Genomic DNA, 14,159 nt, shown 5'->3' with positions numbered 1-14,159 from the left:
CCTGGCAAGAGCCAGGTAAGAGGGCGGAAGTGCCTCAGCTGGGGGCATCCTAGCAACCAAGCGCAATGGTTGCCAGGGCCTGCAATGGCGGCTGGAATTTAAGGTCCAAAGCACACTGCAGAAATAATCCAGTTTGAGACCTGTTTAACTGCCCTGGCTCAATGCTAGGGACTTTGGGGAACTGCAGTTTGTTTGTTTGTTTGTTTGTGAGACATTTAACCTTCTCTGTCAGAGAGCTCTGGGGCCACAACAAACTACAATTCCTAGGATCCCCTAGCACTGAGCCAGAGCAGTTAAAGAGGTCTCCAACTGGATTGTTTCTGCAGTGTGTTTTGGACACCTAGGCCTGTCTGGGAATTGATGGCTTTGGAAGCTCGTGGTTGTGAAGAAGGCAGTCGGGCTGCCTGAAAAATTCAAAATGAACATAGTATTTTAAAAATATGGGGGTTTAGCCACACAGCCAAAGCTCATTTCCTTGTTTCCAGTTGAATGCTGCCATAGAGTGCATCCACACTGCAGAGATAATCCAGTTTGACACCACTTGGGTCCAAAACACACTGCAGGAATCATCCAGTTTGAGACTGGTTTAACTATCCTGGTTCAATCCTAGGGAATTCTGGGATAGTTTTGTGATGCATTTAGTCATCTCTGTCAGAGAGGCTCTGGTGCCACAACAAACTACAGTTCCCAGGATTCCCTAGCCATGCCAGTTAAAGTGGTCTCAAACTGGATTATTACTGCATTGTGTTTTGGATTTGAACTCCCATGGTTTGTTCCCATAATTCCATTTCCTTGAGCAATGGCAGTTCAAGTGGCGTCAAAATGGATGGAGTTCTAGTGCCGCAACTACACTTCCCAGAATTCCACAGCATTGAGCCATATTAGTTCAAGTGATGTCAAACTGGATTGGAGCTCTTGTGCCGCAACAAACTATGCTTCCCCAAATTCCATAGCCTGAGGCTATGGCAGTTCAAGTGGTGTCAAACTGAATTATTTCTGCAGTGTGGATACAGCCATAGCCAGGGAAAAAGCATAATGTTAAAAGCAGTCGTAGCAGCAAGGGTGCCTTACCCAATTTGTTGACTTTTCTGGCACAGTCAACACAGAGAAAGATTAGCTAGTTAACATCCACACACTCTTTGTCATTGTGTGAGGTGTGTAAATGAATTTATTTGTGAATGGAAGGAAAGGAGGATCTCCAGATGAGCTGAGAGCTCTTAGGCCTCACTGAATGACAAACTCCAGAATGCAACAGGAGGCAGTCAGGAAATCATAAGAAGATGAAGAATGGGTGAGAGTTGGATGTGAGAGTTGGACAGTTAAGAAAAAAGATAGGAAGAAAATCAACTCAATTGAGAGGTGATGCTGAGCGATGTGAGGGCTGAGGATCCCATGGACAGCCAACAAACAAACAAATAGGTCCTAGAAACAGATCAAGCCAGAAATACTGTATCCATAGAAGCCAAGATGACAAGACTTAGACTGTCATACTTTGGACACATCATGAGAAGGAAGGACCCCTCATTGGAAAAGACGAGGATGCTGGGAAAGGTGGAGGGAAGTAGGAAGAGAGGAAGACCACATGCCAGATGGATGGACTCTGTTAAGGAGGTCATGGGTTTTATGGGGTGGCAGGAATTAAGCGGAGCAGTGGAGGACAACAAACATCCCACTTTTACTGCTCTGGCTGCCTCCTGTTGCATTCTGGAGTTTGTAGTTCAGTGAAACCTGATGGCTCTCTGGTTGGTTGAATATTCTAAATGCCCCTCATTAAATTCCAAATCCCAGAATGCAACAGGAGGCAGCCGGAGCAGTTAAAGTAGAATAGCAGCACTATAAGAGTGTAGTGCGGTAATGTGGAAAGATTGTCACACTAGAGACAATAGACTCTGATAGTGCTGCTATCCCACTTTTATTGCTCCTGTTGCATCCTGAGGTTTGTAGTTCAGTGAAGCCTAAGAGCTCTCTGACTGAAGGTTCTAAAAGCCCCTCCTTGAACTCCAAATCCCAGAATGCAACAGTGGGCAGCCAGAGCAGCCAAAGTGTAATAGCATCTCTATAAGAGTGTAGTGCGGTAATGTGGAAAAGATTGTCGCACTAGTGACACTAGAGTCTTAGGACCTTATCCCTTAGAGTGCTGCTATTCCACTTTTACTGCTCTGGCTGCCTCCTATTGCATCCTGAGGCTTGTAGTTCAGTGAAGCCTCAGAGCTCTCTGACTGAGGGTTCTAGCAGCCCCTCCTTGAACTCCAAATCCCAAAATGCAACGGGGGGGCAGCCGGAGCAGTTAAGGTGGAATACCGTCAACGCTTCAAGAGCAAGGGGGCGGTGTCCATTGCGGGAGAGGGAAAGGGAGGCGGTCGTGGCGCAGCCAAACCCGATGCTGAGGGGCGGAGCTACCCGAGAGGCGGTGGCTGTGGCGACCAGGCTTGGTTGCGGCGGGGGCTGTGGCTGGGCTGGGGAGAGGCGTCGGCTGCCCTCCTCGCCGGGTGAAGATGGCGCCCTAGCGGTGCCGGAGGGACCATGTCGGAAGCGGCCCGGAGCCTCCTCCAGCGCTGGGGCGCCAGCTTCAGGAAAGGGACCGACTTCGATTCCTGGGGGCAGCTGGTGGAGGCCATCGACGAGTATCAGATGTGAGGAAGGGTGGGGTCCATGGCTGCATCCAGACTGGAGACATATCCCGGTTTGGCACCGCTTTAACTTGTCTGGCGCAAGGCTATGGAATTCTGGGAGTTGGAGTTTGTTGTGGGGCCCCACAACAAACTCCAACTCCCAGAATTCCATAGCAAAGAGCCAGACAAAGAGTTAAAACGGTTCCAAACCGAGTCCTCCTTTTTTCCCCTTCAGTGTCCTCCATTTTGTGGCGCCTTGTCCTCCTTTTGGGGTGATGACATCTGGCCTCTAAGTATGTGCAGGTTTGGCAGCCTTGTGCTGTGTGTGTGTCTGTTGTGTACCTTTCAAGTCATTTCCAACTTAGGGCAATCCCCAAGATAATGGGGGTTTTCATGGAAGGGTTGGTTAAGAGGGGCTAAATGGCTTAGAAAGAAATCCTTGGTGCAACAGGTGCTCTAGAAAAAAACACACCCTTCTTCAGAGGAGGCTGAGAGAGTGTGACTTGCCTTTGGGTTTCCACAACTGAGTCAGGATTCGAACCCTGCTCTCCAGTTATAGTCCAAGACTCGAAACCACTATGCCGCACTGTGCTATATCCAGTGAAAGTTTCACCCCCATTTCATGACATACTGTACTGTACTGCAAAGCATTGCAAGTTCAGATTTGCCTTGGTGTATCAAGGGTATTGTAAATAAAGGAATATTGGTCTATATCCCATCTACCTTATATACTCGACTATAGTTGTATAAGTCGAGGGCAGATTTTGGGACTAGAATTATGGATTTTCATGTGACCCGTGGATAAGTCGGGGGTAAAACTTAGGGGCATGTAATGAAGGATGTAAAGGACGAAGCAAAGGAAAACAGTGCCAAAGAACTTACAAAATTCCAGCAGACATAACTATTTGTCCTATATTAAAGGCTAGAGGTTTGAGAAAATAGAGTGGGATCAATGCTTCCAGGGCAGATTAAACTCTTGCCTTTCACCAGAGGATGATTTCATATAGATACATGATTTAAAGCACAGTATTTACATTGACCCATGGATAAGTCAAATCACGGTTTTTGGGGTCAATTTTTTAACTTAAATTTCTAGACTTAGACATGAGTCGAGTACAGTGAACAGTGTTGTAAATTTGTATTCTGTGCAGCTTCTCTCTCTGTAAGCTCAGACATTTATTTTGCATTGCAAGGCCTATAAAAATAAGGTTTGTGTCTACTGGCAAGCCAGTTGTATATTGCTGGAAAGGCCTCATCTTTCCCACAGGCACCATTGGGGACACCTAGTTCCATAAATGTCCACAGTTAAAACACTGTGATGATAGGCACTGTCTGAATAGTGGCTGTAGTCAGTGATCATTTGTTAGATATAAATCAGGGGTAGGCAAGCACAGGAAGCTTCGCCAGTTGAAGCTGTAGTCTCTAAAACATCTGACAGATACGAGGTTGCCAGTCCCTGGTATAACTTATCTGTAAAGTATTAGTGCAGAAGATAGAGGGCATTTATGATAATGTCATGCTTCATCGGCTGTGCAAAGAATACAGAGCCAGGGCAGTTAAAGCGGTCTCAAACTGGATTGTTTATGCAGTGTGTTTTGGACCTAAGTCTCAAAGGTGCTACAAGATCTCTTTGAATTCTACCACTGTGGAAAACAGATATGGCAATATAACACCTAACATCAATGAACTTTAAAGTAACAGTCATTTAACCTTTTAATGACAGAACGTTTCTGTGTTAACTATAATATAGACTCAGTGGGACCTGGGTATCTTTAGTAGTTTTCTGTCTTAAATATACTGTTCCATATTTACTAGTTTCAGACATTGCTGGACAACTGTGATAAGTGGTGAGTGGTTCTGGAACAGGGTTTTAGTCTTGCCTTGTCTCTCAAAACATTCCCAAATTTTAGAATGAGGAGATAAACCAAGTACTGTACATAATGTAATTGGTTGTTGTTTTGTGCCTTTAAGTAATTTCTAACAGGCAAACATTTAACAGGATTTTCTTGACCATGACATTACAGTTATATAGAGCCCCTAATGCAGTTTCTTGGAGCCTATTCAGGCCATAGGCTGACTAAGGTTCTCTACTGTCACATATATAATCATCCCATGGCCAATTTTGTATTTTCTTTGTTTTTGTTTTTGATAATGCTGAACACAGTATCTGTTTTTAAACCCAAATCATAAAAAGTGTTACTGCAATGTTGATGGTTTCCATTTGAAACTTAATTTTTTTCTCCTTACCTGTTCTCTGAAGTGGTCAGAACAAAGATATGTACTGTAAATTGAAACCTTCTGTAACATACTGCTCTATTTCTTAGACTGAATAAATATGATTATTTGAATTCAAAGACATAGCTGAGTTAATCTGAAAAATCAGTTGCCAAGGGATCTTGCAGCACCTTTGAGACTAACTGAAAGATAGAAGTTGGTAGCATGAACTTTCGTAGACTTGAGCCTACTTCTTCATATACATTTGGTGAAATGGAAAGGTGTTGCAAGATCCTATAATTATTTGAATAAATTTAGATATTTAATTAAATGTCAGTATAACAGACAGTACACTTTAAATTATATTTGTTATCTTCTTCTGGAACAAATCCTAAAATTAAGTCTTACTTGGTTCAATGAGGCTTACTTCTAGGTAATTCAGGAGACGAATCAACCTCAAAGTAGCTAAGTAAGGCGGGATACAGACTGCCCCTTTGGGGCGGTCTGCAGCCGCCCCTTTGCACCATGTATTGGGGCCAGGGCAGCCACAGCAGCAGCCCAAAGGCCCCAATCCGGCGCTTTTCGGGACCAGGGAGAAGCGGCAAAATGCCACTTCTCCCTGGTCCCGAAAAGGGGTGTCCTTGGGGCTTCCCAGGGCACCCCAGGAGCCACAGCCAGAGGAGAAAGGGGCCACTCGGCCCCTTTCTCCCTGGTGCCGTTCCTGTGGCAATCTAGTTGCCATGGGAATGAGGTGCCCTCTGGGAAGGAGCTTCATTTCGGAGCTCCTTCCAGCACCGCTGTTAGGCCACCACAAGTGGCCTGATGCGGTGCATTTGGCTGCTGCACGGCTGTGACATCATAATGGCGACGCCCGTGTATACAGGGCACCGCCAGTATGCCGTCACAGCTACATGTTAGGATTGCGGGGTGTTTGTAAATGATGCCCCGAGACAACCCTAGCACGCATCCAGGCCAGCGCAAAGTGCCGGTCTGGATAGGGCCTAACTTTAGAATTGAAGAGAATAAATAGAACATATTCCATTTCCTCACCTAAATAATTGGGGGAGGGGATATCTTTCCCCCTCTCCCTTGACTTTTAACATTTCTTCAAACTGTACATTTTTAAGAACAAAGCACAAATGTTCTTAAACGATGAATACTGAATTGGGCCTGTTAGTGCTATATAGCACCTGTTTCTGGTTTGGAAATGCAAGAAGAGTGAATCTGGGTAATTATTTTGACTGTACCAGTAGCCTTTCTATAAGAACAAGGGCAAATGATACACTCCCTGACCCAAGTTTTCTTCACCTCTCCAAAGCAGGCAACTGGTATTGTGAATCCAGTCTGTTGCAAGGATCTTATCATAGTTGCTTTGATTATGTCATCCCACTTCTGGCATCTCTTCACTGCTTACCCATTCCTTTTAGGATTTGGTACAAGCTTCTTCTTTTAATGTTTAAAGCTTTACACAACCTAGCTCCCCCTTATCTGTCAGTCCTTATTTCTTTTCACCATCCTGTTTGAGATTTGCGGTCCAGGAGCTCGGGGCAAGGGCTTCTTCTTCCTTGACTGCGCTTCACCCTTTTCCACTTGCTGCACCATACTCATGGCACTGCCTCCCTGAACATCTGCAGACTGTCTCTTCTCTTGCTAATTTTAAATTCGAATTATCCGTATTTTACAGCGTATAAGACTACTGGGTGTATAAGACAACCCCCAACTTTTCCAGTTAAAATATAGAGTTTGGGATATACTCGCCGTATAAGACTACCCCTCTTCCAACACACACCAAATAAAAATTTACAGAAATTCAGATTTGATTTCAATATGGTAATTTTAAGTCAAATGCTTATGACATGCAGGTACTTAGCAAGAAAACTTGTTGTATACAAAGCCTGCTTGGATTGGTCAGCTCTCTCTGCCTGCCCAGCCCTCCCTGTCTCCAAGACTATCAGAGCAGTAGCATAAACACAGCTCTTTTTTCTATACCCTGGACGCCCACAGCTTGCTCCGCCCTTCATCATCGGGACCGTGTTAAGTCACCGCATATGGTGGGGATGCGGCTGTGGCCATTTTTGAGCTCCCCCCCACCATATGCGGCGACTGCAGATTCACCAGTTCAGCTCGGAAGTTTCAGCACCCGCCCTTTAAGATGACACCCGGCGTATAAGACGACCCCCGACTTTTGAGAAGATTTTCCTGGGTTAAAAAGTAGTCTTATACGCCAGAAAATACAATAAAGACTTTCCTATTTTCTAAAGCATTTGGAACTGTATTTTAATATTGCTTTATAATTTTATATTTGATTAGATGTATTGGTTGTTATTGCAGTTTATATTTTTAATTGCATAACTTGCTTAATTTTGTATAGTTTATATTTTATGTCTTTTAGTTTGTATGCCATTGGCATGTTATATGCTGTTTTGATGATGCCTGTAAAGTGCCATGAAAATGTATGGTGATAAATAAATAAATAAATAAATAAATATAGTAAGCACAGAATTTATGAGTTTAGCAGTATATAGAACCTGTTCCTCTACCCCAGTACATCCTCAACTGTCAGCTGTGAATCTCCCCAGGTCTAGGTGGCAGTATTTTCGGCAGTGCAGGGTAGGGGTGTCTGGCAGCTGTTGGGAGGAGGCACTTGGAGGCTGTGGGTATATGTATTCTAGTTCTAATTCCTATGCTTGCTATCTGTGCATTACCTATTAGGTGTGTTACCTATTAGGTGTAACCGTGTGAGTGATACTCCCAGTGTGTTACTTAATGGCTTTGTTTTATTGCCTCTCCTTAGGAAGTGTTTTGGCCATCATATAGCTGCTTCCAGCATGTTGTATGTATGAGTCAAGTGATTCAGTCCATTGTCATTTAAATGAACTTCCCTTTGTTTAATATTCCTTGCAGTCCTTCAAATCTGTTCAGTGGGTGTGGGCTGCCCAATAAACGCCCCTTCTTTTGTGTTATTGTGGATTTAGTTCAAATTATGTTGCCTCAATAACCATACCAAAATACCTCTGAATTATGTGTTGTTGGAGTCAATCAGTACAACCCTTCTCTATGCATATAGATAATCAACAACACAGCAGGACATATATGTGAACAGTCCCTGGCATCACTACAGAAGTGCCAGGTAATGGGGAGATGTCAAGGCAGTTCAGGGGCCAGAATACTCCGGCTGCTCATGTATACAAGGCCTCAGTCATGTAGTTCCTCCTTAGCTTGAGAACTCCATAGGAAAGAGACTGGTTCCCTCTTCATTATTTTTCTGTTGATAGGTAAAGATGTGGTGTTTTTTAAAAATTCCAGCATTCATTTGGGAACTGACTATCTAGAAAGAACATACTTTTGATAGTGTGCTGTACTTTTTATATTTCTTGCTTTTTTAATGGATATGTTTGAAATGGCTTTTAATTATCTAGATTGTTTAAATATTGATAACATTTTGTATACTTTTGCCTATACAGTGGTACCCCGGGTTACGAATTTAATTCGTTCCGCCGCCGCGTTCGTAACCCGAAAATCTTCGTAAGCTGAAAAAGCCATAGGCGCTAATAGCGAAAGCCGCGATTTCGTGCGAAAAAGCGCCGAAAAGCACCAAAATTTTTTTCGTAACCCGAAATAACCTTCGTAACCCGGAACAGTTTTTTTCAATGGATTTTTTTCGTAACCCGGAAATTTCGTAAGGCGGCGCATTCGTATCCCGGGGTACCACTGTATCTGTTTTAATTGTTTAAATTGTCTTGGGTCCTCGTTTGGGAAAGAAGTGGGATGTAAGTATAATGTTTTTATTTTTGCTATTACTACTAATATAAGATGTTTTCTATCGGAAAAACCCTATTGGCTTACAAAACAGAGATAGCTACCGTATCTTAAAATTGTACATCTTCTGATTCTTAACTCGGTATAACACTCAATTGGTCATTTGTTTCTTTTTCTTCACTCAGATTAGCAAGGCATTTACAGAAAGAAGCTCAGTCTCAGCCTAACAACTCAGAATTCACTGAAGACCAAAAGGTACATAATGGTGTGTGTTCATTTGGAGGTGAAATACCTTTTGCAAACAGTATTTGACTCTTTTCTTGTACTAATTGGGAGGAGTTACTTATGGAATGGAATCTTTTTTCTGGATGGTTAATCTGTGGTGAAATGAAATACTGTAATATTGTTGGTTTGAAAAATTGAAAAGAGACAAAGTTAATTCTAGGAGTTAAGTTTGGATAGAAATTCTGGCAAGAAATCAGTTTAATTTATTTTAAAAGGAAAACAAAAAACACAATTTCATCTTCATAACATGTATTTGTAATCAAAACATACATAAGGTCATATCAAGAGCCATGTTTGATCATACCCAAAGTTTTTCTAGTCCAACATTCATACTCCACCAGTAGGAGTGCTGCTACACCTCCCATTTTGTATTCCCTAATAACTGATATACAGGGGCATACTGGAGGTGATATGCAGCCATCCTGACCAGTAGGGATTTATATGAATGGCCATTGATGAACCTATCCCTATCCAAACCTCTTTTAGAATCATCCAGGTTGACAAACATCACATCGTGTGACAGTGAATGCTGCAATTTAACTGTGTGTTGTGTGAAGGGGTCCCTCATTTTATCTGTCCTGAATTTCCCGCCATTGGGTTTGAGTGGATGATTCACATTCTGTTACTATGAGAAAGGGGGGAAAGCTTCTCCACACCATGAATAACTTTGTACATCTCTGTCTGGTCTCCTCTTATCTCTGTTCTGATCTTTAAAAAAGCAGACACTGTAAGATTTACTTGTAGGTCAGTTGCTCCAAATCTCTTGATCATTTTTATTGCATTTTTCTGCACTCTTTTCAGCTCTCTAAAATCCTTTATAAATAGCTCTGATCAGAACTGTGTATTGTACTCCAGATGTGTTTGCACCATGGATTTTTGCAAGCGTGTGTTGTAGGCCCAGGGTCACTTTTATGCCTCCAGAACCCTGAAGGGGCATGGACTGCCAAAAAGTAGAAAGCCCCAAAAGAGCCAAATCTACTTCTGTTTCTTGTAAACAGGTATTCTTTGATGCTAAACAGTGCAGGAAATTCTTTCCTTCTGTCTAAAAGGTAAATGTCTTATCCTAAATGCTTCCAGAACTAGCAATTTGTCCTCTTTTTGGCTAGAAAAGGGGCAGTCTGGGCAATGTAGAGGTGTTGAAGACCCCAAAAAGATCCATGATGGCCTGCATAGAGCCCCAGGGCCACATTTTGACTACCCCTGGTATAAGGGCAGTATGATATTATTCACAGATACTTAGGTACAGTCTGATCCCTGAATCTGCAGGGGGTACATTCCCCAAAAAACATGCATAGCAAGATCTGGATAATGGTGAATGCTATATTTGTAAGAAATTGACCATAGAGTCATGCTGAAGGACCTCCAGATTCCTAGAGAAACCATTTTTTCTCCTGGATGTGGCTAAGTGAAACTGTGGTTACCGATCCCATAGATATGGATCCCATAGATATGGGGATTGTACTTTAATTCAGTGCTTCTTTTGTTGTGTGATACGGCAGAACACTAGGTTTTTCTCCAGAGTATCAGAGATTGGCCGTGTATTTGTGCCTCTTGTCTACAACTTTTTCTTTCTTTCCTGCAAACTTGCTGCAGACTAGCAGTGAGTGGTTCAGAAACTGGCAGTAGGCCACAGTTCACCACTTTGAGTAGCACTGCTTTAATGTGTTTTTCTTGTTGTATGCTTTCAAGTCACTATCACAGGGGTTTCTGAATCTGAAAGTGTGTGATTTGCCCAAAGTCAACCCATAGGTTTTCATGACAGAGCAGGGATTTGAACCCCAGATTCAAGAGTCGTAGTCCAATGCTTAAGCAGCTATGCAACGCTGGCTCTGTAACATGGCCCTTGTGGTCTCTTCCAGCTCTATGATTCTATTCTATTCTGTGAGGTGCCTCTTGAAGTACCATTTTTGAAGTTTATAACATTTGGCAAGAAAGTGTCATAGTTTAATGCAAGGTGTTCTTTTTACCTTTAAAGCAGTTAGAAGCCACTTTATTTGGCCAGTGCAGACTACCTGTGTAATCCATTATTGATCCAACGTAATTTAAAGGGATAATAGTACCATCTGTATATATTTCCCAGTATATTTACTTCTATTTGTACCCATACTGATGTATAAACTGAGGTTTTCCAATTTGAATTCCAATGTTTTTCTTCTGTTTTTATTCCCAAACCTGACTGCCATACTAATCTTAAACCTTTCAATATACCAAATTTAGCCTTTTGAATTACATAATATAATTTGAATCTTGTCCGTTGGGTTGGTTTTTCAGTTGATCTAATTGAATGGGCTTCCCCATTACAAATGTATCTTTTATTCTATAGATCCATTTCTCTTTCCACCCCTTCTATTGGTTGTATTTATCTTTGTTTGAAGAGTTGATGCTCTAACAATGGGCAAAGAGGTGTGATGTGAGGTGAGACTAATAATTTCTTATATTGAAATCATATACTAAACAACCCTTCAGTAAATGGATTATCTAGTTTTTCTCGTAACTTCTATGTTTTATCTACAAACATGTTTGCGATACTAACTTTTGGCACTTTTGTTTAAAGATGTGCTACATTCTTTTTTTCTTATATGGCTCAGGAAGTGAGTTGATAAGCATGTCGCCTCCTAAAAATGTATCAAACTCCATTTTATCTCTAGGCAACCTTAGGCATATTTTATGGCAAAGTAAGGGCCAAAGATAGATCAGAAGGCCTAATGTGGTACAACATACCTAGGTTGATAAATGAATTCAACCACCGGTAAGTTGGTGGCTGTATAGGCTAGTGTGGCTGTGAGAATAATGTCACCACTAAATAGATGTGCAGGCACAGTTGTCCACTGAGTTTTGGAGTCTGAAACGTTTTGTAAGCTTGGTTGGTGCATAAGAAATGACTTCCAGATCTAATCGACACAAAAGGAGAAGGGAATGTGGTGGGGAAGGAGATCAGGTCCAGCAGTTTTTCTCTCTCTCTCAGGCCTGGACCAAGACAGATGGACTGGAGGGAGGGCTCAGCTTCTTAGCTCACGCCAGACCCAATGGAGCTGGGCCTGCATCTCTCCCTCCATGGCCAGATGGCTCCAGATGGACTGGAGGGAGGGCCCTTCTTCTTATAAGGTACTTGGAAGGCAGAGGTCCAAGCAGCAGTAAAACTAGCAGTTTCATCCTCCCCCTGCCCCAGATGGTCACTGTGGCCCTCTCATACTCTCTGCTGGGCTGTTTTGCAGCAGAGCCCTGTCAGGTCCTGGTTTTATAGCCCTAGCAGGCAAAGCAGCTGTGAGTGATGGCAAACACAGTGCCTTCTGAGTCAGGGTCTCAGTCCTGAAGAGAGAGGAATCGATTTGGAAGGCAGAGGTCCAAATACCAGTAGAACCAGCAGCTTCTTCCTCCCCCTCCCCCCCCCCCCCCGGACCCAATATCTCTCTCTGCTGGAGTGTTTTACACTCTTCTCTCCCTCAGAGTCCACAGCAGTGGCAGTTGGAATGGAGGGAGAGTGCCTCACCAGCTGCTGGGACCCTTGGATTATCTTGGAGCTTGACTACTAGAAATGGAGTTTTGCTCATGGAATGTAGTTCTGTTCTTCCTTTTAATGCAGCTTTGCTCCTGAATTGTTTCAAGGATTTTCTGACTATTAGAAAAGCATGGGGTGGAAAGGCTGATGGAAGGTGGAATTAGCAGATGAGGGGGCCACATCCTTTTTGTATGAAGGGAAATAGTCTTCTCTGAGCCTCTGTTGGATTTCCTCACTGTGCACTGTATTCTTATGCAGATCATAAAAAGTAAATTGATGAGGGACGGGAACAATATTCCTTGCCTTGCCAAAGTATGTCCTAGGAAGACCATAAAATACAGTCTCCACCCTGTTCACTGTAGGGCTGCAATACACTGTGACAATTTTTGTTTAGATGTATAACCCCTCTTCCCAAAGGGCTGAGGATAGATAATCCTGTTAGGAACATATGTTAATCCCAGATGCATTCCCTCACTGTTACAATAGCTGTAAGTGACTACTCTAATCCAAGGATTTGTACTGTTCTTATATGTATATGTTCCTTCTTTCTCTGGACTTTATCACATGGAGGCAAATTGCTTAAATCTTGTGCAGAAATGGGATTTAAAAGTGGGAAAAAAACCCTGCAAAAGCAGGTTGCTTTTCAGACGTGTTTGTGTAAAGGAGAAATAATGCGACATTAACCTGAACAGAAAGTCGCCAAAACCCACTCCTTTTTAATAAATAATAATAATAAAATTTATTTATATACCGCCCTTCTTAGAATCAGGGCGGTGTACAACAAAAGGCATACAACAATATAATAATACAAACATAATTTAAAAACAGTACAGTACAATAAAAACAATAAAATTCGTGCCAGCTTGACAATGCTGACGGACGGGGGTGGGGAGGGGAGAGCATTCTGGGGCGAAATAGTCAGGGGTAGGCCTGCTCGAAGAAGTAGGTTTTCAGCCCCTTCTTAAGTTGGGCTAGGGAGGTGGCTAAGCGGAGCTCAAGGGGCAGCGAGTTCCAGAGGTTGGGGGCCGAGATGGTGAAGGCCCTCCTAGAGGTGGAAGCTAATCTAGCCTTTGGAACTCTCAGAAGTTGCTGCCCAGATGATCTGAGTGTGCGGGGCGGATTATATGGAGAGAGGCAGTCCTCCAGATACCCTGGGCCCAAGCCACTTAGGGCTTTATAGGTAATAACCAACACCTTGTACTGCGCCCGGAAGCGAATAGGCAGCCAGTGAAGATCTTTAAGCACTGGTGTTATATGACTGGCCCTGGATGTACCAGTGACCAGTCGGGCTGCCATATTCTGCACTAATTGCAGCTTCTGAGTATGGTACAAGGGTTGCCCCACGTAGAGCGCGTTGCAGAAATCCAGTCTAGAGGTTACCAGAGCATGTACCACCGTTTCAAGGTCCCTCCGGGCCAGGTAGGGACGCAGCTGGCGTATCAGCCGAAGCTGATAACAGGTGCTCCTGACTGTCGCATCCACTTGAGATGTAAGGTGGAGCGACGAGTCAAGGAGCACCCCCAGATTGTGTACCGAGTCCTTCACGGGAAGCGTGATCCCATTCAGGACAGGTGGAACCACAGCCATCCCTGGACCGGGGGAACCTATCACGAGTACTTCCGTTTTCTCTGGATTCAGGCTGAGTCTGTTTTCCCTCATCCAGCCCATTATCAACTCCAGACAGGCCACGAGAGGAGAGATGCCATCCCTGGTCACTGCATCAGTCGGAGACATAGAGAAGACTATTTGGGTGTCATCAGCGTACTGATAACCCCGCGCCCCATGTCTCC

At 43.4% G+C, this 14,159-nt stretch overlaps 1 protein-coding gene across 6 annotated transcripts in view; it reads left to right on the top strand.

Annotated features, from left to right (window-relative positions):
• The first annotated feature begins 2,395 nt into the window (after window positions 1-2,395).
• The window catches only part of AIDA (axin interactor, dorsalization associated), a 35,313-nt gene continuing 23,549 nt past the window's right edge, over window positions 2,396-14,159 (top strand). For 2 of the 6 annotated variants that reach the window (XM_042469641.1, XM_042469617.1), the window contains exons 1-2: window positions 2,396-2,633; window positions 8,771-8,840. In XM_042469641.1, coding sequence (XP_042325575.1) covers window positions 2,524-2,633; window positions 8,771-8,840 — 180 coding nt within the window. In that variant the 5' untranslated portion in view covers window positions 2,396-2,523. Of the gene's footprint in view, window positions 2,634-8,770; window positions 8,851-14,159 lie in introns of all 6 variants that reach the window. The other 4 variants (XM_042469634.1, XM_042469649.1, XM_042469625.1 and 1 more) reach the window with 3 other exon arrangements.

The sequence above is a fragment of the Sceloporus undulatus genome, chromosome 1 (genome assembly GCF_019175285.1).
Source record: "Sceloporus undulatus isolate JIND9_A2432 ecotype Alabama chromosome 1, SceUnd_v1.1, whole genome shotgun sequence".
NCBI classification, from domain to species: domain Eukaryota; kingdom Metazoa; phylum Chordata; class Lepidosauria; order Squamata; family Phrynosomatidae; genus Sceloporus; species Sceloporus undulatus.
Note: the sequence above shows the minus strand (reverse complement) of the source record. Positions and strands in the feature narration are given on the sequence as shown.